The sequence below is a fragment of the Lolium rigidum genome, chromosome 6 (genome assembly GCF_022539505.1).
Source record: "Lolium rigidum isolate FL_2022 chromosome 6, APGP_CSIRO_Lrig_0.1, whole genome shotgun sequence".
NCBI classification, from domain to species: domain Eukaryota; kingdom Viridiplantae; phylum Streptophyta; class Magnoliopsida; order Poales; family Poaceae; genus Lolium; species Lolium rigidum.
The window spans coordinates 206776165-206790695 of NC_061513.1; the positions used below are offsets into that span (position 1 = coordinate 206776165).

Genomic DNA, 14531 nt, shown 5'->3' on the forward strand with positions numbered 1-14531 from the left:
GAAGAAAAGGTCTTCCCAATATAATGGGGCAAGATGCATTGCATTCAATATCCAAGACAACAAAATCAACGGGGACAAGATTATTGTTAACCATAATATGAACATTATCAACTTTCCCCCAAAGGTTTCTTTTTAGCATTATCAGCAAGATTAACATCCAGATAACAATTTTTCAATTGTGGCAAGTCAAGCATATCATAGACTTTTTTAGGCATAACGGAAATACTTGCACCAAGATCACATAAAGCATTACAATCAAAATCTTTGACCCTCATTTTAATGATGGGCTCCCAACCATCCTCTAGCTTTCTAGGAATAGAAGTTTCAAGTTTTAGTTTCTCTTCTCTAGCTTTTATGAGAGCATTTGTAATATGTTTTGTGAAAGCCAAGTTTACAGGCGCTAGCATTAGGACTCTTAGCAAGTTTTTGTAAGAAATTTATAACTTCAGAGATGTGGCAATCATCAAAATCTAAATCATTACAATCTAAAGCAATGGGATTATCATCCCCAAGGTTGGAAAAAATTTCAGCAGTTTTATCACAAGCAGTTTCAGCAGTTTTAGCGGTTTCGAGTAATTTTGCGCGCTTTGCACTAGGAGTAGAAACATTGCCAACACCAATTATTTTACCATTGATAGTAGGAGGTACAGCAACATGTGAATCATTAACATTGCTAGTGGTGGTAATAGTCCAAACTTTAGCTACATTTTTCTCTTTAGCTAGTTTTTCATTTTCTTCTCTATCCCACCTAGCACGCAGTTCAGCCATTAATCTTATATTCTCATTAATTCTAACTTGGATGACATTTGCTGTAGTAACAATTTTATTTTCAATATCCCTATTAGGCATAACTTTTGATTTCAAGAGATCAACATCAGAGGCAAGATTATCAACCTTAGAAGCAAGAATATCAATTTTATTGAGCTTTTCCTCAACAGATTTGTTAAAGGCAGTTTGTGTACTAATAAATTCTTTAAGCATAGCTTCAAGTCCAGGGGGTGTATTCCTATTATTGTTGTAAGAATTCCCATAAGAATTAGCATAACCGTTACCATTATTATAAGGATATGGCCTATAGTTATTACTAGAATTGTTCCGATAAGCATTGTTGTTGAAATTATTATTTTTAATGAAGTTTACATCAACATGTTCTTCTTGGGCAACCAATGAAGCTAACGGAACATTATTATGATCAACATTAGTCCTATCATTCGCAAGCATAGACATAATAGCATCAACCTTATCATTCAAGGAAGAGGATTCTTCAACAGAATTTACCTTCTTACCTTGTGGAGCTCTTTCCGTGTGCCATTCAGAGTAATTAACCATCATATTATCAAGGAGCTTTGTTGCTTCACCAAGAGTGATGGACATAAAGGTACCTCTAGCAGCTGAATCCAATAAATTCCGCGAAGAAAAATTTAGTCCTGCATAGAAGGTTTGGATGATCATCCAAGTAGTCGATCCATGGGTTGGGCAATTTTTAACCAAAGATTTCATTTTTTCCCAAGCTTGAGCAACATGTTCATTATCCAATTGTTTAAAATTCATTATGCTACTCCTCAAAGATATAATTTTAGCAGGGGGATAATATCTACCAATAAAAGCATCATTGCATTTTGTCCAGGAATAAATACTATTCTTAGGCAGAGATAGCAACCAATCTTTAGCTCTTCCTCTTAATGAGAAAGGAAACAATTTTAATTTAATAATGTCACCATCTACATCTTTATACTTTTGCATTTCACACAACTTAACAAAATTATTGAGATGGGCAGCAGCATCATCAGAACTAACACCAGAAAATTGCTCTCGCATAACAAGATTCGATAGAAGCGGGTTTAATTTCAAAGAATTCTGCTGTAGTAGCAGGTGGAGCAATAGGTGTGCATAGGAAATCATTATTATTTGTGGTTGTGAAGTCACACAACTTAGTATTTTCAGGGGTGGCCATTTTAGCAGTAGTAAATAAAACAAATTAGATAAAGTAAATGCAAGTAACTAATTTTTTTGTGTTTTTGATATAGCAAACAAGACAGTAAATGAAGTAAAGCTAGCAACTAATTTTTTTGTGTTTTGATATAATGCAGCAAACAAAGTAGTAAATAAAATAAAGCAAGACAAAAACAAAGTAAAGAGATTGGGAAGTGGAGACTCCCCTTCCAGCGTGTCTTGATCTCCCCGGCAACGGCGCCAGAAATTTGCTTGATGCGTGTAATTGACACGTCCGTTGGGAACCCCAAGAGGAAGGTGTGATGCGCACAGCGGCAAGTTTCCCTCAGTAAGAAACCAAGGTTTAATCGAACCAAGTAGGGAGTCAAGAAGCACGTTGAAGGTTGATGGCGGCGGGATGTAGTGCGGCGCAACACCGGAGATTCCGGCGCCAACGTGGAACCTGCACAACACAACCAAAGTACTTTGCCCCAACGAAACAGATGAGGTTGTCAATCTCACCGGCTTGCTGTAACAAAGGATTAACCGTATTGTGTGGAAGATGATTGTTTGCAAGAAAACAGAGTAAAGAAGAAGTATTGCAGCAGATTTGTATTTCAGTATAAAAGAATGGACCGGGGTCCACGAGTTCACTAGAGGTGTCTCTCCCATAAGATAAAAGCATGTTGGGTGAACAAATTACAGTCGGGCAATTGACAAATAGAGAGAGCATAACAATGCACATACATGTCATGATAAATATAGTGAGATTTAATTGGGCATTACGACAAAGTACATAGACCGCCATCCAAGCTGCATCTATGCCTAAAAAGTCCACCTTCAGGTTATCATCCGAACCCCCTCCAGTATTAAGTTGCTAACAATAGACAATTGCATTAAGTATTGCGCGTAATGTAATCAATAACTACATCCTCGGACATAGCATCAATGTTTTATCCCTAGTGGCAACAGCACATCCATAACCTTAGGGGTTTCTGTCACTCCCAGCATTCACGGAGACATGAACCCACTATCGAGCATAAATACTCCCTCTTGGAGTTACTAGCATCAACTTGGCCAAAGCCTCTACTAATAACGGAGAGCATGCAAGATCATAAACAACACATAGGTAATAACTTGATAATTAACATAACATAGTATTCTCTATCCATCGGATCCCGACAAACACAACATATAGTATTACAGATAGATGATCTTGATCATGTTAGGCAGCTCACAAGATCCAACAATGAAGCACAATGAGGAGAAGACAACCATCTAGCTACTGCTATGGACCCATAGTCCAGGGGTGAACTACTCACTCATCACTCCGGAGGCGACCATGGCGGTGAAGAGTCCTCCGGGAGATGAATCCCCTCTCCGGCAGGGTGCCGGAGGAGATCTCCAGAATCCCCCGAGATGGGATTGGCGGCGGCGGCGTCTCTGGAAGGTTTTCCGTATCGTGGTTTTTCGTACTGGGTTTTTCGCGACGAAGACTATAAATAGGCGGAAGGGCAGAGTCGGAGGGCTGACGAGGGGCCCACACCATAGGGCGGCGCGGGCCCCCCTCTGGCCGCGCGGCGCTATGGTGGCGGCGCCTCGTCGCCCCACTTCGTATCCCTTTCGGTCTTCTGGAAGCTTCGTGGCAAAATAGGACCCTGGGCGTTGATTTCGTCCAATTCCGAGAATATTTCGTTACTAGGATTTCGAAACCAAAAACAGCGAAAACAACAGAATCGGCTCTTCGGCATCTTGTTAATAGGTTAGTTCCAGAAAATGCACGAATATGACATAAAGTGTGCATAAAACATGTATATATCATCAATAATGTGGCATGGAACATAAGAAATTATCGATACGTCGGAGACGTATCAACGTCAACAGTTGCCTGTGGAATAAATGGACTAGTACTACGTTACTTCGCTTCCGCTATGTGTTATATAATTGATCAATAGGACTTCTATTATTGTAATGAGACTGGATCATGTGATCCTTTATTTGTAAGACGATTACGGTATGTAATGAATGATGTGTTGTGATATCAATCTATTATGTCTCGCAAAAACGATATTCCTGGGATTGCGAGGAATGGCATAATAGGCATCTGGACTTAAAAATCCGGGTGTTGACAATTCTGCTCTAAAAGGCTGCTCAGCTCACTCACTGTTTATGGAGAGTGAATGTACAAGTCCAACGCCTGATTTTGAAACCACAGGCGTCCAGATTTGGTTTCTTGTCTATACTTGAGGATCACTAGAACATGATTAGAGATATTAATCTTGAAGAAATGAGCAATGATTTAGGGTCTGGGCAACTTACTACTGGTACTGACTAAATAAGGAGCAATGCCTTCAAATACCTGTAGAAACTCATTGGGGATCTCATGCTAAAACACTAAAAAGTTTGGTTAAATCTTTTCCAATCAATTGTTAACGTTTTTGGAAATTGGAGGAGAAGAAGACACCGACATCTTTTCCAAGTAATTTTTCCTTTGTTATATAGCTTAGGCATTCTAGGCTTTTATTACTAGTTCTTTTGTTTTATACATTGTCATTTATTATGCCTATTATATACGTTACTTTTTTTGTGAGACGGGTCTAGATCTATTCAAAAGAAGTACAAATCACTTCCAAACATAATAAAAATGCATTGAGATCTTTGGACCACCTAACGACCACTACCCTTGCCACAACGAGCCGTCTATTGGATATGTGTCCCAGAGACAAACAAATAAAGATGCTTGTGATTGTTCATAATTAGTTTTATGTCATGATATACTTGTATTAAGCAAAAACATTGATACATGTGCGGTATGTAAACGAAACACCTGTCCCTAGTGAATCTAGTCCATTGATTAATATGATGATCAAGATTTTCTGATCATGGACAACAACGTCACTAATAATGGATTCATGTTAGAGAACGTGATGGAGACTCACCCATATAAAGGTATTGCAATGTGATCAGGTCACAAAGTTCACCATTGCGATACCGTTATGAAATATTGTAACCTAATCTTTAGACTGTGAGACCATATTTAAAAACTGTCATCGGCTATTGTTTTGACATCATCAACCTCTACACCGTAACAGGCTAGTCATAAAAGGTGCTGCTCAAGTATTCCAATGGGATGGGTTGAGATGTATGCGTCAATAGCGGTATTTGTACATCATGTGATGGATAGATACCAAAGGGCCCACCGGTGATATTATATCAACATTGCTTGTAGGCATGTGACTAGGTCACGAGGATATGATATCACGATAACGAGTTGAATGTGTTTGTCGGCAACAAGATCGAACTAGGTATAACGAAATCTGAAGATCAAGTCCTGGACAAACAAGGTATCGCGTAACTAAAGGAATGAGACTCGATGTTGAGGTTCAAACGATATACATATTCATGTTTGCATAGGGACCGTTATGGTTTTCCAGAACCCCGATCATGTCTTTTCCTAGTAGTGTGATGGTCATTGATTGGAGAGATGTCTCGATCATGTATACTCATTCCTGAACCCGTAGGGTGGCACACTTAAGGATATACAACGATTTGGGATAGATTCGGTAATGTATGAGAATAGAAAGAGAACACCGGAATTGTTCCGGAGAGGAGTCGGAATAAGTTCCGGGGTCAATGAATTGTTTGGAGACTTATATATATGTTGATTATTTAATTATTTGAATTAAATAATTAAATATAAAAAAAATATGGAAACCCTAATTGGGCCACCATTGGGCAGCTAATAAAGGGGGTTGGCTGGGCCACCAAAGGGGAAGGGTGGGGCGCCGACCTAAGTGGGGCCAGCCACGCCCAAACCCTAACCCTAACCCTAGGGCGGCAGCGGCACAAGGAGGGGGCAGCGGCTGCCCCTTGGTGGCCCCCTCTCCTCCCCTTACCCCTATATAAGAGCCCCAAGGGGCTCCCCTCATTCATCCATTGAGTCCTTTCTCCTCTCCCTCACGTGTATTCCCGAAGTTTTGGAACGTGTGTAGGATTGAGGTATTCTCCACAAGCCACACGTTGTCGTGCTGCTGGAACACCGGTCCGGATCTACTACTTCTGCTGCTTCGTTGGACTGGAGTCCGGGGGACGTCTATACATTGTACGCGTGTAGAACCGCAGAGGCGCAATACTTGGAGTGCCTCATCGTTGGACTTCTTCACGACCATGAGATCGGCGTCGACGTACAACTTTATCGACACACGTTCATTGTAAATGTTAAGCTTTTCAGTCTTAAAGGGTATGAACACCGAATCCCTCTGCTACTTTGCATCTCCATAGAATAGATCTTGGCGATGTATTATGTCGGAGGAATTTTTTTTGCTTTCTGCTATGGAACCCAACACCGTCGACGTGCCGTTGTCGCCGCTCCCCTACCGGAACTAGCTTGCCGTTGTTGATGATAGCTTTCGTGCACGTTCTCCTAAGTACACGCCTCGAGCCAAAGTCGTCTCCATTGAACCCTTGAATTGATCTGAATCATTTGACACCAAAACTGTAACCCACGTAGAGTGGACGAAATCCACCCAGGTAGAGTGCAACAACAAGATGATTTCTCATCCTCCTCAATGCCACCAGCAAGGTATCCACCGACGTGGTGGATGAGGAGGCGGGTATACCTTATTCTTGTCATGCACAACACTACTGTAGCCACCATAAATTCGCTACAGGTTGACCGAACTCCTTTAGAGACCTTACTATAGCATCAATCGTAGGTCCGAGGTCGTCCCTCCACCCACATCGTAGGAGCAACAAGAAGAGGAGATGAGGACCCGTTGATTCCTAGTCGAAGACGGAGAATATGGGGGGATGGCGGCATGTAGTTGTATAGCATAAGTTAGAAGTCATAAACCACCCTATCATGTAATCTATTTTTCCAAATGGGGGATAAGCACTCCGACCTCTGCATCATTCGATGCACACGACCTGTTTTATTACGAGGTTCAAATAGCATTCAGTTTACAATTCACTGGACGAAAGGGACAACAAGATTACAACGATCACAGAGGGTGGATATATATAACAACCAACGAAAAAGAAACACCAAATATCACGGCATATGACATCTATCCATTCTGCAGTCTACTAATAAAAACCAACCAGCTTGGTGTAGATATCTCGAACAACCATCAGCAGTCGGTTGCATCCAGTAGCTATAGACTCCCGCTAATCCAACGCACGAAAGACCATAGCTGGATCCACTGTGTAGCCAAAAGGATAACCTGCAAAAAATCTGTGCCTCTCATCTTGCTAAAAAAATGTTGTCTCTACATAGCCAAATAGACCAACATGTAGCTGAAACACCAACGCGTATTCTAGTCCTAGTCTTCTTATCAGTTCCATTTAACTAATTTGCAAACATATTAGTAATATTGACTAATATTGGTTGGTGAAGTAATATTGTAACTCATGTACGCAATACGCCATACAATACAAGCAAAACAGATGCTCAATTGTCTCATTTGAGTCAAAAAATAACACTTTTTTTGCATCCTTGCCGGTTCCTTTTAGCCAAGTTATTCTTTACGAGTGACACTTTATGTTTGACGAACCACATGAAAATTTTAATTTAAGTGAGATTTTCAACTTCCACAGGTAAGTATGTTAAAATATAGAGTGGCCATTCATCATGTCCACATACATAGACGGGACTTGACAGTAAATTGTCCTATGGTCGTAAGCTTCCAGGAAAAACTATCAGGTTCGTCAATTAGATGGACCACCTTTAGTGTCAGCCATAATTGCAACCAAAGAGTCCACTTATTGTCAGTTAAACTCCCTCCTAAAACCAATGTTTAAAGGCCTTTGTGACAAAACATCTGCAATCAACACATATTTGTGTTGCACAATGTTATAATATAGTAATGGATATTGTTGCGCTAAGAGCATCTCCCCCAACAGCCCAACCAAGTGTATTCCCACAATCTAGTACCTTTTGCACTCCAAATTTAAAAAATCTTCTACTAAAGAAATCATCCTTAACATACATAAAACCTTTCCAAAACGGAAAGTCCATTGGTTTTGCCTCAACCTGAGCAAGAGTTTTATTATTTACGTATTTATTAGCCACCTACCACATCCCTTCCTCATTAAGAAGTTTAAAAAGTTATTTGCTTAATAAACATTTATTATTTAATTTGAATACTTCAATACCTAAGCCACCTCGATCTTTCAGTCGATAAGTTGTAGTCCACTTAGTAAGCCGATATTTCTTTTTAGTATCATCGTTGTGCCACAAAAAAAACATTGCTCTAAGAAAATCAAGTATCTTGCTTACCCCTTTGGGTATCTCAAGAAAACATAACATGAACATCGATATGTTTGTCAGAACATAATTTATTAGAGCAACCGAGTTTCCCGCAAACCGGTCCTCGACTAGGTTCCATTCAACATTGTGTAGTTTTCTGTAATGAATAGGTATCCAAAGATACCGAAAAGGCAATAAACTAGCTTCACAATCAAAGATTTGTTTATAATGTTGTCCATCATCTTTTGCTTTCCCAAACCATAAAAAATTACTTTGTGAAAATTAATCCTTAGATTCGATAGTTGCTAAAAATACACAATATCAGTGTCATGTTAATGGCTCTTGTTTCCATAATTTTGTCATGGTTTAATTCATTTGAACTAAAACCGAAATGAATTAAAACCATAAGAATTATGAAACAGAGTGAAGAAAGTGGTGTTCCAATTTTTCAATGTCAAAGTGAGGCATGTAGGTAACTTGAGGTCTAGCTCTGCAGCCAAGTTTTAGGAATGCTTTCTATAATTTATGTGGCAAGCGAGTTTTGAAATGTTTTGCAAGGGGAATGCGGTGGTGGGAAGCCTGATGTTAGGGGTGCGTCTGGTAGCCTGGGCTCTCTTTGGCTCGCATGGGTGGCATAAAAAACAGCCAGTTTGGTTGATTGGGCTCACCCACATTGTTGCACAACACTATTTTTAAAGCATCATTGGGCCTGGCCCGGGAGAAACGCCCGAATCGGCCATTTTCCAGCGAGTCACTCACATCTCACATGGAGTTGATGCAAAAGCGAATCTTTCGTTGCACGAGCGGGGACAAGGAGGGAGATGGCGCGAGCTGCAGCGCGCAACGGCGAAAAGAGAAAAGGGGTACGAAGGATTCTATCACCTCCCGCCGCGCCCCTTCTTCTATTTCTACCCCTCCGCCACTCTCCCCCAAATTTCGAGCTCCACCTCCCATCGGCAAGAAGGTAAACGACGCACGGATCTCTAGTCGACAGCGGCGACTGCATCTCAGCTTCATCTTCTTCCTCGTGCAACACTTCTTCACCTCCCGCGATGACGGTAAGAAATCCCTCACCCCGATTTCTCTATTATGGTTAGATCTTGGTTAGGAGTGGTCAGATATGCTTAGGGTTTGATCTTGTTGGTAGGGTTAGTCCGAAATAGGACGATTTATCACGATCTCGCTAGGGTTTGTGTTGGCCACATTTTTCATTCCTTGTTTGTCCCAAATGGGCCGAGTTATCATGATCTTTCTAGGGTTTGTGATTTCCACATTTTCCATGTATTGCTTGTCCGATTTAGCATAATGTTGTTATGGCTTGTATTGTCCACATTAGCCATATCTTTGTTCCCAAGTAGTTTCACGTTCTCTGTACTACGATCGGTGTAGGACTTCTTCTATGATGACGTCAGCCAAGCCCTTGTCTGCGTTGGGGACTCCCAGATCCTGTCGCAAGTTTCCGATTGACATCCCGTCTATGGGGCCAAGGTGTCGGTCGCCCCTTTGTCTGCTGGTAATGGGTATGTGGATGATCTCGTGGCTCAGGTAGCGGCAGAGGTGGCGGCGAGGGTGGTCGTCACAAAGAGGGGCAATGCCAAGAACCCCACTGACGCGGAGAAGGCCGTGAAGGCCTCACAGAAGGGGAATGAGACCATGAAATGGCCCCCATTCATGTCCAGCTTCGTCTTGGAGAAGATGTGCGCGTTGATCAAGACCGGAGTAAGAACTAACAAAGGATTCAAGGAAGTCCATCTAACTGCTGTAGTGAAGGCCTATTTGAACAATGTGGTGTAGACGTTAGCTCCACTCAGGTGTACAACCACCTTAGGAAGTGGCGGTAGAGGTGGCTCATCATTAGCAGGCTCCGTGATCTAAGTGGAGCTCAGTGGTGCGACAAGAGCAAATGCATCATCCTTGAGGTTGAGCACTACCATGGGCACGTCGTTGTGAGCATGCTCTATCCACCTCACTAAATCTTTTCATCACAAACATGCACATCTAACATCATTGTCCCTTCATATGATAGGATCAACCAAGGGACATGGAGTTCCTGAACTCACCCATTGCGAACTACGACGAGATGCATGCCATCTTTTCATTCGTCCTCGCCATCAGCAAGTTCACCATGGGATCAAGTAAGTTCCTAGGCACGTATTCAGCTGAGGATGATGACACTCAAGATTCTGACACAATCATCCTCGATGGCCCACCTGAGAAGGTTGCCGACGCGCCTGAAAAGGTGAATGGCGGCAACAAGAAGAGAGGTATCTTCATAGACGACGATATGGCGGCCTTCACCAACATGACTGTTGTTGTGAAGGACGTCGCACATGCCATCCGCGACAACGTACAAGCCCACAAACATGCACCATGACCTGTACCAGGCGGTCATGGACATGGTTGGCTTCGTTGAAGAGAATCTCATTGCAGTGCTGAGTCACCTCGTCGACCACAAAGGCCAGGGTTCCAGCTTTGTGGGCATGAATGACCCACACCGATCCCTCTGGCCGAGGAACTACCTTGCCAAGTACCACTACAACTTGTAGTGGTTCCCTTGAGGGCGTGGGTGAGGGGATGCATGCATGGAGGTGATGGAGTTGACTTATGACTTATTGATGATGTACATTTTGGTTGTAGTTAGGGATGAAAGACTTCTGATGGCCCCTTTTTGTAAGTTGATGAGGTGGTATATACTAACCCCTCATGTGATGGTGAACTTGCCGTGTAAGGATGCCACCCACTTTTTTGTGGTGGTAGGGTGACACCCTAGTAGTGTAGGATGAACTTGTGATCCACTTTTGCAATGATCATGCATGCCCCTGTTAGTTTATCATTTGTTGTTAACATTTGTGTTGTTCTCTTATGACTTGGTTTGTAGTTGTGTTGCTCTGTTATGACTTGGTTCATGCTTGTGATCGATCAACAACCTTATTTGTTCTTCTTTTGTCGTGCTAGTGGTATGTGGTGTTCTCACGAAGGGTTCCAGGAATCTACAGCTCATGGAGGATCTGTCAAGACCAACTGACCAAGTCAGTGGCTACTCCAACAACAGCTACAGAGGGTATGAAACATTAGAGGAGGCACGACAAGAGTACCAAAGCTTCTTGGATGATGAGACCTTGGCAATTGAGGCCATCGATCAGCCAATGCCGTTAGCACAGCTACCGCTGAAGGCAGTGCCTGCTCTACAAGAAGCACCGAAGATACGTGAGAGAAGAGTTAAAGATTTCATCATCATCTTCTTGATCGTCGTGATCGTGATGGCCTTGTTTCTTCTGAATGTCGTCTGATCGAATGTAACATGCTATGGCATGGTATTCTCACCCAATTTAAATTATGGTAAGACTATGAAACTGTGATATGTGCAACCAAACAATTGAATTGTGTTTCGATGCGTCTGAATTGGGCTATAAGCAGGCAACCAAATAACGGAGCAAATCTTCCTTCTCTGGTGCAGAAAATGACTTTTCTAACCCAAATATCATATATAACACAGGATGTTCCATCTCACTATGCAGTAGTAAACTGACCCAGGATATCGAACGCACCCTAGAGGTTGGTAGAAAGCCCCGGCTGAAACAATGGGCTGCAGCTGGTATCTTCAGCGCACGGGAAACAGATTTTCCTCCGTGCAAAGCAAGCAACAGCCGGTCACCAGCCAAACGGGTCGTACACTCGTACGGCCGATCGTACTTCCCTAAAAATATTACAGTCGTACCATAAAGGTACCGCCTAATTGTATGGCAAAACAAGCGGCGCGAAAACGGCGGCGCTTATCGTCGACGAGTTGGTTCGCGCCGAGCTATCGGCACCGCCTGTGGTAGAACTTCCGATGAGGTTTGGTCGTGCAGTTTGTTTTTTGTGGAGAAAAAAATTGTACTTGTTACTTAAACATGAGTATTACAATCTCTAATGATGAAACTAAAAATCTCATCCAGCCCAGAACCAACCAAACGGCAGTTCTATCAGAAGTTATGTACTTAAGTGACATAGAGAACTACCAGCGCGCCTTATTTTGGGATCTTGAGATCTTTACAATGCTAATTAATTTAGTGATCAGATTGAGCATGGACTTAATTCTAGAGATCAAATGTCCAAGTTCAGAGCTATCCTTCTGCTGACTAGCGACCATCTGCACCACAAATGCTCTCGACGATGATCGGATCCCTGCTCCACTGAAGCGCCAAAGCAAACCCCTCCATACATGCACAATCCTCCCCTTCCAACGCTGATCCGCAAGATGTATCAAACATATAAAATGTGTTATATTAGCATTAATTAACAGAGGAAGTAAAAGAAAACGAGATTAGGGCATGTGCAATGGTTGATAATAGTGTCTTATCTTAGTCCTGCCACGTAATCTAGATATAACAATAAAACATGATGTACAATGGATTGTTTTTCAGTCTTAGGAAACATCCTAAATTTATGGTGAGAGAAATTGTGCTAAGAGATGATCTCTTAGCTAAGAGAAGGCAAAATCTTTTTTTTATCTTTCTCTTTCCTCCACCTCAGCATTTATTCTACGTGGCACTGCTAAGATATCACCATTGTACATGCCCCGAGGCCGGCCTCATAGATCTGCTCTTATGTTCGTCACGTGTATCAGTGTGGGATGTAATTTCTGCTCTGGGAGATACAATGGACATGAACATGACAATGCCTCCGATTGAGGAATCAGCAAAGAAGATGATACGCGCGCCGCCAGAAAGAACTAAGAACAGTTTCAGAACTGCAAATGGAGTAAATTACACGTTTAGTTTGCACGAAGAACATGAGAAATAAAAATCTGACAACACATATACAACAGTTGCGGAAAGAAGAAAAAAATGACGCGGGAATGTTGAACACTGAAATGTTCGGCTCTGATTTCTAAGTCTAGTGCGATCAGAGCTCGAGAGACGCCGTATGGACGTATGGTCAGAGCTCGAGAGACGGCGGGTAGTAGTCGTCGAAGCTCCATAGAGTGGCCGGCGCCTCCTCGGGGACAACGGCGGCGACAGGCGCGGCCGCCTCCCCGCCCTCCATGTACGGGACTCCAAGAAAGTTCATGTAGTTCTCGTACGCCATCAGCTCCTCGGAGAGCTCCTTCACCTCGCCGGAGCATGCTGCCGACTCGCACTTGTCCTCCTTCTTGGGCGAAAGGAACACAGCCGGCGGAGCAGCAACTGCCGGTGCCACGGTGCACGAAGCGGCGTGCAGGTGCAGGGTGCGCGCGCCGTTGAGGACCTCGTTGGGGAAGTTGACCTTGGCCTTGGCGCCCCTGATGCGCCGCGCCGCGTGGTCATAGGCGCGCGCAGCGGCCTCGGCGGTGGGGTAGGTGCCTAGCCAGACGCGGACGCCCTTGACAGGGTCGCGAATCTCCGCCGCCCACTTACCCCATGGCCGCTGCCGAATGCCGCGGTACCGGTTCTTCCGCTCACGCTTAGTCACGCGGCGCGCTGCATGCGAATCACATTGATCAGTCCCTTACTTTGCAGTTGAACAATATGAATGGGCGCGGCGCTCTGTGCTGTGCACGTACCTTTGTCTAGGGGATGGTCGTGGGCGTCATAATCGTCGGCGTCGGGCCAGAGGTCGGCGGCGGACGCCTGGCGGCGAGGCGGGATGTAGTCGTAGATGATAGCGCCGCCGCACATGGATCTCAGCCGAACTTGGTAACCGGAAAAAGGCTCGGTAAAATCAGACTGGAAAGTGGAAACAAGGGGAACAAGATTGCAGATTGCTGCTAATGTATTCTGGGAGGACGTTGGATTGGGTTGAGCGGTATGACTGTATGTGCGTTTATATACAGGTCGGCAATTTTGACCAGGGCAATCGTAGATGACTCTACGTCATCACTTGCGTTACGTTGTCCAGGTACACTGGAAAGAGGCACATCGTTTCATAGCCGCGGTTTAGGCCCGCTGTTTCTTAGCCGCGGTTTAAGCCACTCTATATTAGGCCATTTTGGCCCATTACAGTACGTGGTATTTCTACGGGTCCCAAGAAGGCCTAATTTAAGGACGATTGGTTGGTTGTTCACGACTGCCGCAAATGAACGATGTTTTGTTGTACCAGCGCGCTTTTCTCGTGCCAAGTGGCATGTTCATTTTTTTTTTCGTGGGATGTGGTTCGCCAAGCATCTTCTTCCTTCGTGCGATCGTACCATATTTATTTTCGAATTCGTTTTACAAAATCAAAATCTAGTTTGAAAGAATTGGACGATAAGGATATCTAATTCCAAACTTGACACTGGATACGGTATAGGATATGGTATGCCAAATAGGGCTCCCCTAGCTAGCGAACGATTGCTAGGGAGAGAATGAGCGATCGGTTTCTAACCAAATTTTTTTCCATTTTTGCGAATTTT

General features: G+C 43.4%; 1 protein-coding gene across 1 annotated transcript; it reads right to left on the reverse strand.

Annotated features, from left to right (window-relative positions):
• Nucleotides 1–13056: 13056 nt before the first annotated feature.
• On the reverse strand, nucleotides 13057–13921 carry LOC124668150 (ethylene-responsive transcription factor ERF071-like). The gene is made up of 2 exons (XM_047205337.1): nucleotides 13704–13921; nucleotides 13057–13620 (listed from the first exon to the last, which is right to left on the reverse strand). Exons 1-2 carry the CDS (start codon nucleotides 13816–13818, stop codon nucleotides 13100–13102), a joined length of 636 nt encoding a protein of 211 aa, XP_047061293.1. The 5' UTR covers nucleotides 13819–13921; the 3' UTR covers nucleotides 13057–13099.
• Nucleotides 13922–14531: the final 610 nt, after the last annotated feature.

Bases quoted from the DNA above. Each gene is read 5' to 3' on its own strand.
- LOC124668150 (XM_047205337.1), bottom strand. From the start codon at position 13,818: ATGTGCGGCGGCGCTATCATCTACGACTACATCCCGCCTCGCCGCCAG. The intron at 13,621-13,703 runs GTACGTGCACAG...ATTCGCATGCAG, and splicing joins CGACCATCCCCTAGACAAAG to CGCGCCGCGTGACTAAGCGT.